The 14,920-nt window shown below is 40.6% G+C and overlaps 1 protein-coding gene across 1 annotated transcript in view; it reads right to left on the bottom strand.

Moving 5' to 3' along the window:
- DOK6 (docking protein 6) overlaps positions 1-13,081 on the bottom strand; it is a 435,864-nt gene extending 422,783 nt beyond the window's left edge. The window contains exon 1 of the mRNA XM_025365197.1: positions 12,825-13,081. Coding sequence (XP_025220982.1) covers positions 12,825-12,890 — 66 coding nt within the window. The 5' untranslated portion in view covers positions 12,891-13,081. The remainder of the gene's footprint in view (positions 1-12,824) is intronic.
- Between the last annotated feature and the right edge of the window lie 1,839 nt (positions 13,082-14,920).

Here is a 14,920-nt window from a genome sequence, read left to right as displayed (position 1 = left end):
CACAGAACAACCCTGCATGCTCTTTATCCAATTTTCCCCATAGTAACTTCTTGTAAAATTACCGTCTCATTTCATAACCAAAATACTGACATTACTACAGTCAAGATACAGAACATTTCAGCCATCAAAAGGATTCCCCATACTGTGCTTTTATAACCACTTCCACCTCACACACAAACCCCATTCCCTCTCCCCTGTTTACAACCTCTGGATACCACCAACCTGTTCTTAATTTCTACGATTTATTATTATAAGAATGTTAATGGAATGACATTGCACAGTAGGTAACATTTGATGATTGGTGTTTTTACAGACACCCACCATAATTTTCTGAGATTTATTATTAGTTTGGTCCTTTGTTACTACTGTGTAGTACTGCATAATTTGGTGAACTACAGCTTGTTTAATCATTCACCTAACAATGGACATCTGGTTTATTTTCAGTTTATTACTATTTCAAATGAAGCAGCCACAAACATTCATGATCAGGTTTGTATGTGAGAAGTTTTCATTCCTCTGACATGAACGTCCAGGAGTGCAATTGCGAGGTCTCATTTTTGCATATGTAGGTTGCTAAGAAATTGCCAAATTGTTTTCCAGAGTGTCTGAACCATTTTATATTCCCACCAGTAATGTACGAGTGATCCAGCTATCCATCTTCTCTGGATTCTTGTCAGCATTTAGGGTTGTCACTTTTTCTTAGCCTTTCCAACAGGTGTGTAATGATATCTCTTGGTAGTTTTAATTTGCATCTTCCTAATGATTAATGATGTCAGACACCTGTTTATGTGCTTATTTGTATCTATGTCAACTTTGGTGAAATGTATGTTCATGTCCTTTGTCCGTCTTCTGGTTGGATTATGTTTTTAAAAAATTTTACTGTACAGTTTTTAGAGTGTTTTATACTAGTTTTTTTTTTTTTTTAAATCACAGATGTATAGTCCTTAAGTATTTTCTGCCAGTAAATAGCTTGTCTTTTCATCCTCTTAATAGGGTCTTTCATAGAGCAAAAGCTTTTAATTTCAATAGGATGAATTTTTCAATCTTTCCTTTTATGGAACATGATTTTGTTGTCAAGTCTAAGAACTCTGCCTAGTCCTAGATTTTCTTCTAATGGTTTTCCAAAATTTTTATAGCTTTACATCTGTGATCTGTTTTGAGTTACAAGGTGTGAAGTTGATGTGAAGCTTCACTTAGTTTGCTCATGGATGTTCAATTACTCCAGTAACATTTGCTGAAAAGGCGTTCCTCTTTATCAAATTAGTTTTCCACCTTTGCCTAAAATATGTTATGTGTATTTGTGTGGGTCCCTATTTAAAACAAACTTTTTTCTTAATTATATGATCTGGATGTATCCTTATATCAAAGCTTCTACAAATCCCCATGTGTGAACAGGATAATTCACTAATGATGCTCTAATGTCTAAGCTAGGAGTAAACAAAAGAGAAATTAATTCTATCTACTTATTGCTAAAGACAACTATTTAATATTCACTAATCTAAAACACGGATAATTTTAAAATATTTTAAAACTGAACTGAATCACTTCCAATAATGCTGTTTTATCAGTTATATGTATTAGTTGCAAGCAACAGAAGCTGACACTTGCTGATTTAGACAGAAAGGAATTTATTAAAGTTTTTATTATTTCAAAATAGGAATAGAGGACTGGAGAACCAGGTTCAAGACTAAGCAACCATAAATATTCTCTAAAGTTAGTAAAGTGGCTTAATGAGTATATTCACTTGAGACAATAGATGCAGTAATTTGCATTGTTTCTGCTCTTGTGTCATTACATTGACCCAGTAGAAATGACTACTCTGTCGTCCCCTGTGAAGATTCCTCTACTGAATTGCCTCTTTTGTCACTCACTCAAAGTCGGTCCTAGGTTCCCGTAATTTCTAAAAACCAGCTCATGATCTTGTGCTCTAGCTGCAAGGGAGATAAGCATTTTGGGCATTTCATCTTTTATGATTCAAGACCTTATTTACTACCTTCACCATTCGTAATGTGGGAGTACTCTCCAAATATGGGAAAGAGACTCAAATTCTGGCTGAAATAAAGAAATGATAAATGGCTGATATAGACATTCATAGTGTTTATTTTTATTTATTTATTTTTACTTGTGGAGGCATACTTTAACTTATTTATCGTAGCTCTCTAGGGTTCAAGGGAAATATATGGTGATAAACAACTTGCATTAAAAATTATTCTGGTAAAATGTACTTCATTTATTCTAGAATCACTTGAGATAAAAACCAAGCCTGAAACAAATAATTCTCTTGCCCAGAAATCAATTCACGTAGAATCTCTGGGAGTGGATCTTGCCATTGCTGTTACCAAAACAAATAAAAGAGAAAAAAATAACCCTCAAAAGTAAAATAATTATTTTTCTTCAGCATCGTTATGACAAGCCATAGTGCTACAATGGAGGTAGACAACTTGTTTTGAGAATATTCCAAGTCAAAATCATCACAGGTAGAGGGTCTCACAATGATGGAAAAGCCATAGCCAACTCTCCTGTCTCTCAGCGGAGTTCTGGAGGCTCACATGACCTCTACCTCCACAAAAAACAATTAACCAGTGAGAAAGTTCCATTTCTGTAATTCAAGAAAGCCCGCATGCTCATGATCACAAATGCTGCACATACACAAAAAGTATAGATATTTGAAGGCATCAAAAACTACCAAAGATAAAATTGATAATTTATTCTTATAATAATTTTTAAATGAACCAAATGAGAATTCCAGACATGAAAATAAAAACATCAAAATTGATAGCAATGAATAGTTTTAACAGTAGATTATTTGCAGCTGAATAGAAAATTAGCAAACTGAAAGAAATGCAAGAACAATTATTTATCTTGAAGATTTGAGAGGGAAACAGATGAAAGAGTAAAAGCATAGAGACACTTTGAGATATGGTAGTAATTACTTGCCATATCTCTGCTTTCTTACATATGAGTAAGGACAAAGAGAAAGAATGGACAGAATTGATACTTGAGGAGGTAATGGTGGAGAATGTTTCAAAACTGATGAATGATATCAAGCCATAGAATCAAGAAGCCCTATAAACCTCAAGAAAGATGAACGGAATGAAAACTATATTTCTACATGTCATAACAAAACTCCTGAAAACCAAAGATAAAGAACATATTAAAAGCAGACAGAAGAAAAGAAACTAATCATTTTCAAAAGGCAAAAATAAGACTGCCAGATGCATTCTCAATGCAAACAATGGTAGGTGAAAGATTCCTTTTTCCCAAGAGCTAGAAAAACAAAATACTTCTGTGGCAATGGTTCTCCAACCTGGCTAGCCTGTAGAATCACCCAGTACCTTTCCTAGATACTGAAACTCACTTCTGGTTGGCTCCTTGCCAACAGTCCTATTTCACTACAATCTATTCTACGCCCCAGCCTCAGGGGTTTTGTTAATTTGACAATGAACATTTAACCCCTCTTGTAAAACCCATCAGCAATTTCCCAGCTTCTTAGAACTCTACAAGCACTCTTATTCTGGATCTTTTCTCATTACTCCACACTCATCTCATCTAGACACATATTGTTACCTGGATATGTTGTGTCTTATGCATAGAACTTTTAACAAACCCTTCTTAATTCACGACTTGTCAGCTTTATGGTCACCTTCTCTAAAAACCACAAGGGTACCTACTATCTGCTTGGACTCGAGAGGTATGGGCTATATACTGCTTCAATTTTCTCTCTCCCCATCCATTCAGCTATGCCCTATCTCTTCAAGTAGGAAACAAGGACGAAAGAAAAGAACATAAAACATAAACCTCATAGATACCAGGAGCAAGGTGTTGCAAGGTAGCAGCTGTCTTTCACAGCCATGAGCCCACGTTTATGAAGAATACAAAACTGACTCTGAGCTACTGGTTTTTTAAAATATAGTCTCATTCAGCGAATCTCCCATTGGGAAAATCATGATTGCATTGTTCAGAACTCAGTGAGTCTTAAATTAAGTACAATTTAAATAGCTGTGGTATCTTAATTACTTAGATGAGAATACACAAATTAGACAATTGAAATCTTTTAAGAGCATCCACATTGCTGGTAGAAGCATCAGTCATGTATCAAGAGAGCCTGGAAAGCATGATCCAGAAGTCCTCAGAAAGGATTGACTCAAATTCATTGCATTGTTTATGAAGTGAATTTCTGTATGTCAAAGAAATTTTTTGTTGTATTCCTTCTGTGTTCACATTATAAAGCATTATAGACTGTCAGGAAATGAGGGTTACATAAAAGATTTAATAGATAATTAACTTTGTATTTCAGAGGTCTTCGCATGAACAACAGTGTAGTTAGCAGTTTAGAGGAGTCTAATGCGTTACATATTTTCTCTATTTCCTAAAAAAATTATCATTTTATGGCAACAATTATCAACTCTGGCATCACATTAAAAACACTTGAGAGAACTTTAAGGCAAACCCACACTCAACTCCAGGCCGGCCAATTCAGTGAGAGCCCAGGCCGAAGGATCAAGCTCTGCAGGTCACTCCTATATGCAGTTGTCATTGAGAGTGATTTTTTTTTTAATAAAGGGATAGGTAATATAGATAATATAGATATAGATAAAGGGATAGGTAATATAGATAATTATCCGCTCAGGAAAGATAGCAATTCCATATGTATGGGTAGTAACATGCCATTTGGAAATACATACATATTCTACTGAATATATACATATTCAATATATAACACATTATATATGTATATATGTGTGTACATATATACATACAGACATAAACATGCTAAAGGGTAGTGAGTAATCAGAAAAAAGCAATTCCATATTTACAATGGAAAAATCATTAGGAAAAAAGTACTACACACGTTTCTACATGTGTATTAGTCTATTCTCATGCTACTGTAAGAACATACCAGAGACTGGGTTATTTATAAAGGACATAAGTTTAATTGACTCACAGTTCTGCATGGCTGGGGAGGCCTCAGGGAACCTACAATCATGGTGGAAGACACCTCTTCACAGGGCGGCAGGAGAGAGAATGAGTACCCAGTGAAGGGGGAAGCCCCTTATAAAACCATCAGATCTTGTGAGGACTCACTAGCTCAAGAACAGCATGGGAGAAACCACTCCTATGATTCAATGACCTCCCACCAGGTCCCTCCCATGGCACCTGGGGATTATGGGAGCTACAATTCAAGACGAGATTTTGGCGGGGACACAGCCAAAGCATATCAACATGTAATACATTTTATATATAAATGTACACATTTGAATAAGAGATTGGCATACAGGCAGCTTAAAAAATTAATAGTTGTTAAATAAAGGAACATAATTTAAATACATCTATTTTGATTTAAGCCCCTTTAAAGCAACAAGCAACAAAAATAAGAAACAAACAAAATAATCCAGCCTCTTGAGTTGAGATCATGCTGTGGTGGAGCACTGTCAATGCTTGGGCATTTAGCTAACGCTGTCATACTATATGGTGCATGACTATGTCAACATATACTGCCTTTTGATTTGTCGGATCCCCATTAATCTGCATAGTTTTTATATTTAGGTTTTCTTTAAATGAACTCACCTTTCAGTAAGCTGATTTAAACATAATCTTTTATAAAGCTATGTTAAATAAAATATAATCTTCCATAAAGGTAATGCTAAAATAAATATATTTAACTATTTAAATAACTTTTAAAGTTCTACCCAGACACTGTCAGCTAAATTTTGAAAGGAGCTCTATTTTTTTTTCCTAAAAGGAGAGGTTAGTGAATTTGTGTTTGGTATCAATGAAAATGAAATTGTATCAATTCAGTGTGGCCTGGACAAGTATCTACATAGTACTTCCTTACCGTGACATAAATTATTTCACTAAATAGCATTTTTATCTGCAATCTTAATAACTTAGCATTGAGTAAAGTGAATGATCATATCAGCTTTATACCAAGATACCAAAGAAAGCACGTTGACTTTGAAGGGTACACATGACTGTGTTGAACTTGTCTATATATACTCCAAAGTGGTAGCTGTTGTATAGTAGCTATTATACTAAACTTGAAGTTATAAACCTAGGTTTGTATACACAAACACACAAACCCAAGCTGTATCTCAGTAACTCCAGCTGATTTTCCTTTTGCATTCTAGTTTATGTACAGAATGGGGGTTAAAAATAGAATATACATTTAAAATCCTACCATAAGAATTATATAATATGTATGATAAGTCTTTACAAGCTGTAAAATGCACAATACATACAAAATGTAGTGAGATTATGTTACCATTATGAAGTCTCAAACTAAGCATTAATATGTCTTTGCTCCCAGTAATTTTACTGTTAAGCCAAAAATAAAAATTAAACAAGAATTGTTGCAAATAATTCAGGAAAATGGCAGACAAAATATTTTGCCCATGTTGAAAGGTTACAACCATCACTAATCATTGCAAATACCATGCAAACAGTAGTTTTATTAATTTCTGCTCTTGCTTATGGCAAAATATCATTTCTTATTCTATCCAGTTTGACTGACAGGTGCAATATTCTCATTGAGTAATAGTGTAACAATATAAAAATGAATTACTTAGAGGATAATACTGCTCTGTATCTTAAAATAAATCTAATGAGGATTTATGTAGAAAGTCAATGAAAATGTTCCCTATCTAGAATTTGTGGGCTCTGTGGACAAAGTTACAAGACCTTGAAGAAAAACAGAAAATACTGTGACTAAAGTGAGGCACAAGTAATAAAACTGAGGCTAAAGAAATTATAGTATGGTTCCTTTTAATTATTTGATCTTATTTGATAGAAATTATGTCTTCCTCAAAACCAGCACTGCACTTAAAAATGTGTGAAATCTAGAGATTATCTGTAAATGGTGGGACTACAGATAACTGTAATTTTGTTTGTATTGCATGTCTTTTATCTTCTACAGTTTCTAAAATTGATATAAATAGAAACAGTCCAAAGATACAAATACTGAATTGTCCTACTCAACAGTATCTACATGGTTTATGATCCAAACAGGGCAATGCTAACTAATAAAAATACTTCAAAAAGATGACATTTATGTCAAATATATATGCTTCATAGTAAACTATTTTTTTTTCTAGATGGAGTTTCGTTCTTGTTGCCCAGACTGGAGTGCAGTGGCGTAATCTCAGGTCACTGCAACCTCCACCTCTTGGGTTCAAGCAATTCTCCTGCCTCAGCCTCCTGAGTAGCTGGAATTACAGGCGCCGGCCTCCATGCCCCGCTAATTTTTGTATTTTTAGTAGAGACGAGGTTTCACAATGTTGGCCAGGCTGCTCTCGAACTCCTGACCTCAGGTGATCTGCCAGCCTCGGCCTCCCAAAGTGTTGGGATTACAGGCATGAGCCACTGCACCTGGCCTAAACTAATTTTTTATTCCGTATTCTATTGTATAGTGATCCAAAATATTCACCATTATTATGCATGTTTGAAAGACATTTAAGGAAACTGGGAATGTAGATCGTACAAAGATACTTGACCACTGTAGCACTTCCCTGCTCACTGTTAATTTCAGTCATTTGAAAGATCTCTTTAAGTTTTGAGTATTATCTTTGTTTTCTAAGAAAAGGAATGTCACTTTTAAAGTTCACCTTGCCAGCAGTCATCTGTAAATCTATCAAGATAAAAACTGAGACGTGAATCTTGATAACTCTCTCTTATTACCAGCCTCTCCCAAGGCCTTATATGGTCATAATAATTTAATAGCAAAATCCAGCCATAATGTCCGTATTTGGTTTTTACTGTAAAAATTACCTTAATTTTCACTGTCTTTGGCTTAATTTTAAAAATTCAAAGAACATCAGACATGTTCATATGCAGATAGAGGCATGTTTTTAAAAGGAAAAAAAATTGCCAATAGAGATAGTAGTTTCTAAGCATACATCAGATGTCATACACACAAACAGGCAGCTGAAGATAACGTAAAATATAGGAATTGGGTAGAAGATACTTAAGATCTTTTCTTACTGGAAAATTCTAAGAACTAGCATTATTTGCAGGACTATATATATAGATACAGAAATAAGTGGCAAATGTACACACAGTGTAAAGAATATGCATAATTGTCACATGAATAAAAATCTAGAATCAAATAGAGAGTTCAAATAATGGATATTGTCACATGCTAAATTCGTATTTAATGAGAAATGATAACTATACAAATGATAAATAAACATAGATATCACAGATCCATTTCAGAAAACCATGTCCAGGATTCACAATATTCTAGACAAGTAAAGATGGAAACATATTCATTATAATTTCTGCACCAGAAATCCATAGATTGCGAATTCATATATGAAGTAATGATTCTGAAAGTTCTTCAGAACTTTGAAATGGTCAGAATGACTAAGTTATTTATATGTTTTATCTTAAATATATTTATGCATCTAATTCTTGGCAAATTGGTAATGCATGCCATACAAGATACAATCTCTCTTTACAAACTAGTTTTTACAGACTTGGAGACCAAAGAAATTGTAAAATGGTCTAAAGGACAAAATATACAAATGTATATATGCACATTTCTATTTATTTTATTTTATTAGTTATTTTGAGACAGAGTTTTGCTTTGCCACCCAGGCTGGAGCGCAGAGACACAATCTCGGCTCACAGCAACTTCCACCTCCCGGGTTCAAGCAATTCTCGTGCCTCAGCCTCCTGAGTAGCTGGGACTACAGGTACACATCACCAGACCCCGCTGACTTTTTGTAATTTTTAGTAGAGACAGGGTTTCACCATGTTGCCTCAGCCTCCCAAAATGCTAGGATTACAGGCTTGAGCCACCGTGTCCAGCCATTTGTATTTATTTTAATGAGTGAGCTTCTATAAAAGGGTAAATTTTCATCAATCTCTCTCATGAACAAATATTCTGAGGAAAGCTGTTGTGAGAGGAAAGGAAAACTCACAGTGTTTACAGAAAGGAGATCAATTATCCTTAAGCCAGGAATGGAGTTGTCCTGAGGTTTTAATCAAGAAGGGAGAAAGGGCAAGAGGTAGGCGAATCCACAATAAGTTGTTAAAACAAAAGAAAAATACGCAAAAAGTGAAATTCTCAATAGGTGCTCAGCTCATAAAGTTAGTGCTCTTCAAAACCCCAAATCTGTTCCTCCACGTTTCCCTGCTTCTCCTGCAGCGAAGTTGGTGCAAAGTGACAATGACTGGCCCAGAGATGTACTCTGAGTAGCAATGATGCAGGGGTTATTTATGATAAGTAATTCAGGCTTAACACAGTATGACTCTGTAATACATACACAAACACCAGTGTACACTGCCTCTCAAACTGTGGACACTCCAGGATAATTTGATCGCGTGTTGAGTGTGTACCTGAATACACATACACACACACACACACCACCCTATCCTGAGACTCCTCCAGAACCCACACATATCAGTACCAACCTCTCACCTGAGTTTGAGTAAGAAATATAAAATGTCTGTAGAAGACACTATTTTGCCTGCATATAATGTGTCTGTGAATAGTCACGTTGATGTATTTGAATGAATTCCTTGAAAAAAAATGATGTGAGGTCTGTGTCTAAAATAAGTCAAGGTATAGCAGTCTAAAATTTGTACAGTGACTGTGATGATGGTGATGATGGTGGTGATGATGATGATAATGGTATCACTCCACAATGCTGCATCCATTTTTGATAACTTTAGGGTCAATACATAAACTGTTGGATTATTAATGCTTTCGGTGATTGAGTTCTTAGTTTGGCTGCAAACCAAAAACCGACTGGATATTTTGCTATATATGCCTTGCTTACTAAACTTTACTTCTTTGCCCAAACAGTGGGTAAGGGACTGGACTCAAAAGGTTGCTAGCTTCCCCAGTGAGACACAGGGCAAGGGCCCTTTTGACCTCGTAAAACTGGAAGCCCCTCTGAAAGGGCTGACTTGCTACCTAGAGGACAAGAAATGCCTTACAGCCCTCATTCAAAATTGCACTAATCTGTGAGGAGCAAAGTGCACATTAGAACATTTCATCATAACTTATGTTTCATGTCAGTAATTATCTCTGATGCAATTGGCCTCATATCCAGGCCTTTTTTTTCTCCATTAGAATATCACAGACTTCGATTTTTGAAAGAATGAGTCCTGTCCATAATAAATCAAATATCTATGCATGTTTAATTACAATTATTTATATTTTGAAATTTAGTTTTGGACATAAATCATACGAACTCATTTTATCCTTAGAGTTAAAAAATATGTTACTTGGAAAAGTTCATACTTTCGAGTCCATAAAATTAGGAATAAGTATTATTAACTATGCAAAGGAAATATTAATGTTTGGATAATTTCAATTTTTATGATTTGGGGTATGACTCTTTAAGGCACACAGTATTTGCTTAGAGTTTTACTGTCTTATGGGACTCACTTAACTTAGTAAGGTCACAGAACCAGCCATGTGAAGTTCTGCCATTTAAATTCACTCTTCTGCATATTAGAATATGCTGAATAGAAAAGCATCTGACTTAAAAAAAAGTTCCCAAAATAGTCAAGGTGAATTTAGTATTTTGATTTAATTTAAAACTGTTTCAATATCTAACTTTGAAGTTTACGTTTCTCAGGTAGAAATGGAGGACAAAAGCAATTAATTTTTATATAAACACACTTTCATTGTTTTCTATGAAGGTTGCACTTTACAAAGGCAAAGCTCTAAACAGTGAACACAGCAAAAGAGGCTTTGTAAGTGTAAATATACGTTTGCACACATCGGTAGGCAGAAATGGTGTTCAAGATGACATTTCAAACGCCGTGAATGCCAGTTACCCAAAAAGCATTCAATGCACTTTCCTTGGGCCCTGTGTTATAATTGGGTTACATATTCAGTTTTTATTGTGTGAAATCCTGGCAAACTTGGATGGGGTGGGGGGGAATCCTATCGACTCCAGGGCCAAGTGCGCAGGAAGGGGATACTCAGGCTACATTCTTCAGTCTCATTTTCACATGCAGGTGACTCTGTGAACGCAGACACACATCTTGTGTGGGACTTAACTCATTCATTAGTTATATATAGTGTGAAGCATCACACACAATCTCGATTTCAAGAACAAAGGCCGAGAAAAATAAACAAGCATCGTGTCGTAAAGCAAAGGGCTTCAAAGGTCAAGCTAGGAAGATGACTCCCTTCCACCTCCAGCTCTGCACCTCCCTTGGCTGACAGCTGTGTGGTGACAGACTTGAGCATTACGTCCCGGCTGCGAGAAACAACCAGACTCCTGGAGAACCGCAGCTTTTTCTGTGGGTTCGTCCTTATATCCCTGGAAAAGAATGAGGCGCTTTCTCCTACCCAAGAAAAGCCCTTGAAACCTGGCCGAGGATCTGACTCTGGCGCCTGCTCTCTTTCGCCTTGGTGGGGCTCATGGCAGCGCACGTTGGCTCCAGGCTGGAGGAAGGGGGGCGTTGCTGTCGCACTCGCTCTTGCAGCCTCCCAGTCTACTACAGAACTGCTGAAGTTCCAGAATGGGCCCCTGTTGTCCTTGGGGTACAGTCTGCACCTTTAATGCGAAACCCAGCAGAGGCAGCACCAAGAGTCAAGTCGGCCTTCGCCGTCCGTCCTCCTGTCCCCAACACCTGGCGCCGCCAACTCCCGACAAAGCGACTCCTGGTGCTTGGTGCTCTGCCCTCTTTCAGGGATTCTACTGTACCTTTCTTCTACTCTCTAACACTACTCTTCTTTTGCTTTCTTTTTTACACAGAAATTAGCAAAGTTCTCCCCTCTTTTTCCCCTTCTCCAAGTTGGAGGATTCTTCCAGCCATCAGGGAATACAGGGAAGGTTCTAGCTCAAGAGAAGGTTCTTCTCTTTTGCCCCGGGATGCAGGAGCCTGGTAGAACTGGAACTTGGAGGACAGTGAGGCAGACACAACCAGAGTCCGGAGCACGGGCACTTTCTTTCCCAGACGAGTTTCCCCTCGCTCTTCCGGACCACCCCACCCGGGTCAGCCTCCCAGGTCACCCCACCTCGCGCGCTCCCTGGGGACCTCCTGCCCGTCCCTCCATCCTCCCCCTCGCGTCCCAAGTCTAGGCCGCTCCCGTCCAGGTGCCCGCCCCTCCTGTCCCGCTGCCTCCCGTTGAGTCCCTCCTACCGCCTCGTCTGGTCACTAGAATAGTTTTGAACCCTTGGGTTCCACACCGTTTCCCTCCCAAGCCAGGCAGCGTATCTCTCAAGAAGTAGGGAAAGGTCTCCATCAACTTTGCCGTTACGGAGCAGTGTCCGCCGGCGGGCGCGGGGCACACACCTGCCTGCACGCGGGCGCGGGTCCCCGGGTCGGGAAGCACTCGAGGGGCGCAGGAGCCGCCCTCCGCCACGGCGAAGGCGCCCTAAACTCGCTCGCTACAGCCGGCAGGGACGCGCGGCGCTGGGAGGGCATAAAACGGGAATTTCGAATTGAGCTTGGGAAGCGGGGACCAGAAAATGGTGATTCTAAACACACGCGAGCTTCGCCACACAGCAGTTCCACCCGAAAGGCGCACACTTTTGAGAACAGACCATCGTGGATAGCACCGCACAGAAACCTCCTCCAAGGCACGTTCCTCGTTGGAACTGACAACCCCTTTCGTCTACTGACTTCCCCGCACGGTCGAAGACAGCCCGGTGCACTCGAGGATGGGGACTCAGGCGCTCCCGGAGCCCGCAGGTCCGTCTGCAGAACCCCCCGGCAGGTGCGGGCCCCCACCTGGCCAAGCAACAGGGCCGGGTCCCTCTCTGCCCTGTACCCGCACGGGTCACCTCTCCCTGCCCCCCCAGGCAGCCAGCCGGGCCGAACGAGCGCAGGGGAAGGAGCAAGCCGAGCGAACCACTCACCCCTAGCTTCCTGCTGCGGATTTTCACGTAGCCCTGCTTGACTATGTCGTTAAAGTTGGAGGCCATGGCCAGCGCTATCGGGCTCCTGCGCTCCGCGATCCTCTCTCCAGAGTCGAGAGCCGCCGTCCGCCGCCGGGTCTGCGCAGGTCTCGCATCCAGCCGGCCGCCGCCAGCAGCAGCGCCGCCGCCCGCTCCTCCCCGAGCTCCCGCCGGTGGGGACGCGGGGTCGCCTGCAGGGCCGCCGCGGACGGGGAACGGGGCCCGGCGCCGTGAGCCACACCAGCCCTCCGCGTTCCGGCGCTCACCTTCGCCCCCCGCCGCGAGCCCCGCGCCGCGGCCCGCGCAGCCGCCAGCTGCGGGCGCCCCCACCGCGCCGCCGCCCCCGGCAGCACCCACGGGCTGGCGCCTCGCTCGGCGGCGCACAGCTGGCCGGAGCGCACCACCGCGGCTCCCCGGCGCGGGGGGAGGGGGCGGGCCGGGGGGGCGGGCTGATGCGCCGGCCCCGCTCCCTCCCCCTGGTCCGCGGGATGGCTGGGCTCGGAGACGCTCGCAAGAAGCGCTCCATCCCTCTCCGCGCGGGCGGGAGCGCCTTCGCCGCCGCGCGCCCCGGGCCCGCTCCCCACCCGGCTCCCCACCCGGCTTCCCGGTCCCTCAGCGCTCCCCGGTCCCTCAGCGCTCCCCGGCTCGAGATTCCTAAGGACACGGCGCCTCATTCCCGGGCTCTAAATCTCCACTCGCAAGCTGGGCACCGGGGAAAGGGCGGTGGGGACACTTCCAACGTGGAAGGCCAGCGGGAGCGAGACACTTGTTTATTTCATCGGCCTTGTTTACAGTACATTTTTATTCCCAAGCACACGCGGTCGTTCCAGGTCTTTGCCCCGTTAGGAAGTGTAAATCAATCGACGCCAAACCCTTCCTGGTGCACACAAAGAGACCAATCGTGCGCATGTGTCTAATCCTCCCGCAGCCTAGAAACAGGCAAGCGGGCGAGGCAGCCGGGCGCCGACGTCCTCTGCTGAAGGAGTGGAGAAGACCGACCCGAATGGTTGATTTATGCATGCGTTTTCGTTAACTAGGACTAAAAGTGGCTCCTGGCTCTTCTGGGAAAATGGAGAATGTGGTTGTTATCAATGGATGCCAATGACTTCTTGAAATGCTCAACTTGTACAAACAAAAAATGAAGAACTTTCTCCCCTTAATGTAGAAACACATGGTATTTTAAAAGTAGGTTTTCCATTATTGTAAAGACATTTTAATTTTTAAGATTATATTTTTGTGAAAGATTCGAGGAAAAAGAGGGATAATGAATTTTGACTGGAGGCAATAAATGGATTTTTACTATAGGCTAGAACATTTAGTACTTACTTGCTAAGGATGTTTCTAATTAGTAAAATGTATAAAGGTTGACAATTTTTAAGGTGACTCCTGCAAGAGTTATATTTAATCAATAGATGGTGTTTATTACAGTGAGCAGTATTTTTCCAGATTCTCATTTAAAATTTCCCACCCCTATTTGAAACACACTAATACTAAGAAAGAAAGGAAACTGAGCTTGAATGGGGTTGAGGGGGAATGTAAAAACTTGAAGAACAAGGTAGCATGTCCCTCACTCCAACCAGACAGCAGCCATGGGAGATTTTTGGCTCATACTTAGCAGAAGTCTCCATCTAGAGCCCATGTAAACCAATGGAAATTCTTACTTGCTTTAACAGCACGCTATTCCTATTCATTTTTTGTTTTTGTTTTTTTTGTTTTTTTAAATAAAAATCTTCCCACCGTGCAAAGTACCAGATGCTGGGACAGATCAGATACTAAGAATAACACGGTAAAATCCTTTCTGCTGTCACTCTGGAATGGGCCCAAACTCTTACCTTCTCAGATAATTTGCATAAACTCCCTGGAATGGGCTCAAGCTCTGACCTTCTCAGAAAATGTGCATAAACTCTCTGATAACTCCTTGTAATTCTTTCCTCTGAATACCTGGCACAGCTTGTCTATTCCACCCACTTTTTACTATTTCATACACTGCATGGCCATTTTTTTAAAAATATAAAGACTGCTTTAGGTTTGTAAATGCTTTAAATAAGTTATTTTCT

The sequence above is a fragment of the Theropithecus gelada genome, chromosome 18 (genome assembly GCF_003255815.1).
Source record: "Theropithecus gelada isolate Dixy chromosome 18, Tgel_1.0, whole genome shotgun sequence".
In the NCBI taxonomy this organism is placed as follows: domain Eukaryota; kingdom Metazoa; phylum Chordata; class Mammalia; order Primates; family Cercopithecidae; genus Theropithecus; species Theropithecus gelada.
This window is presented reverse-complemented; position numbering and strand designations above follow the sequence as displayed.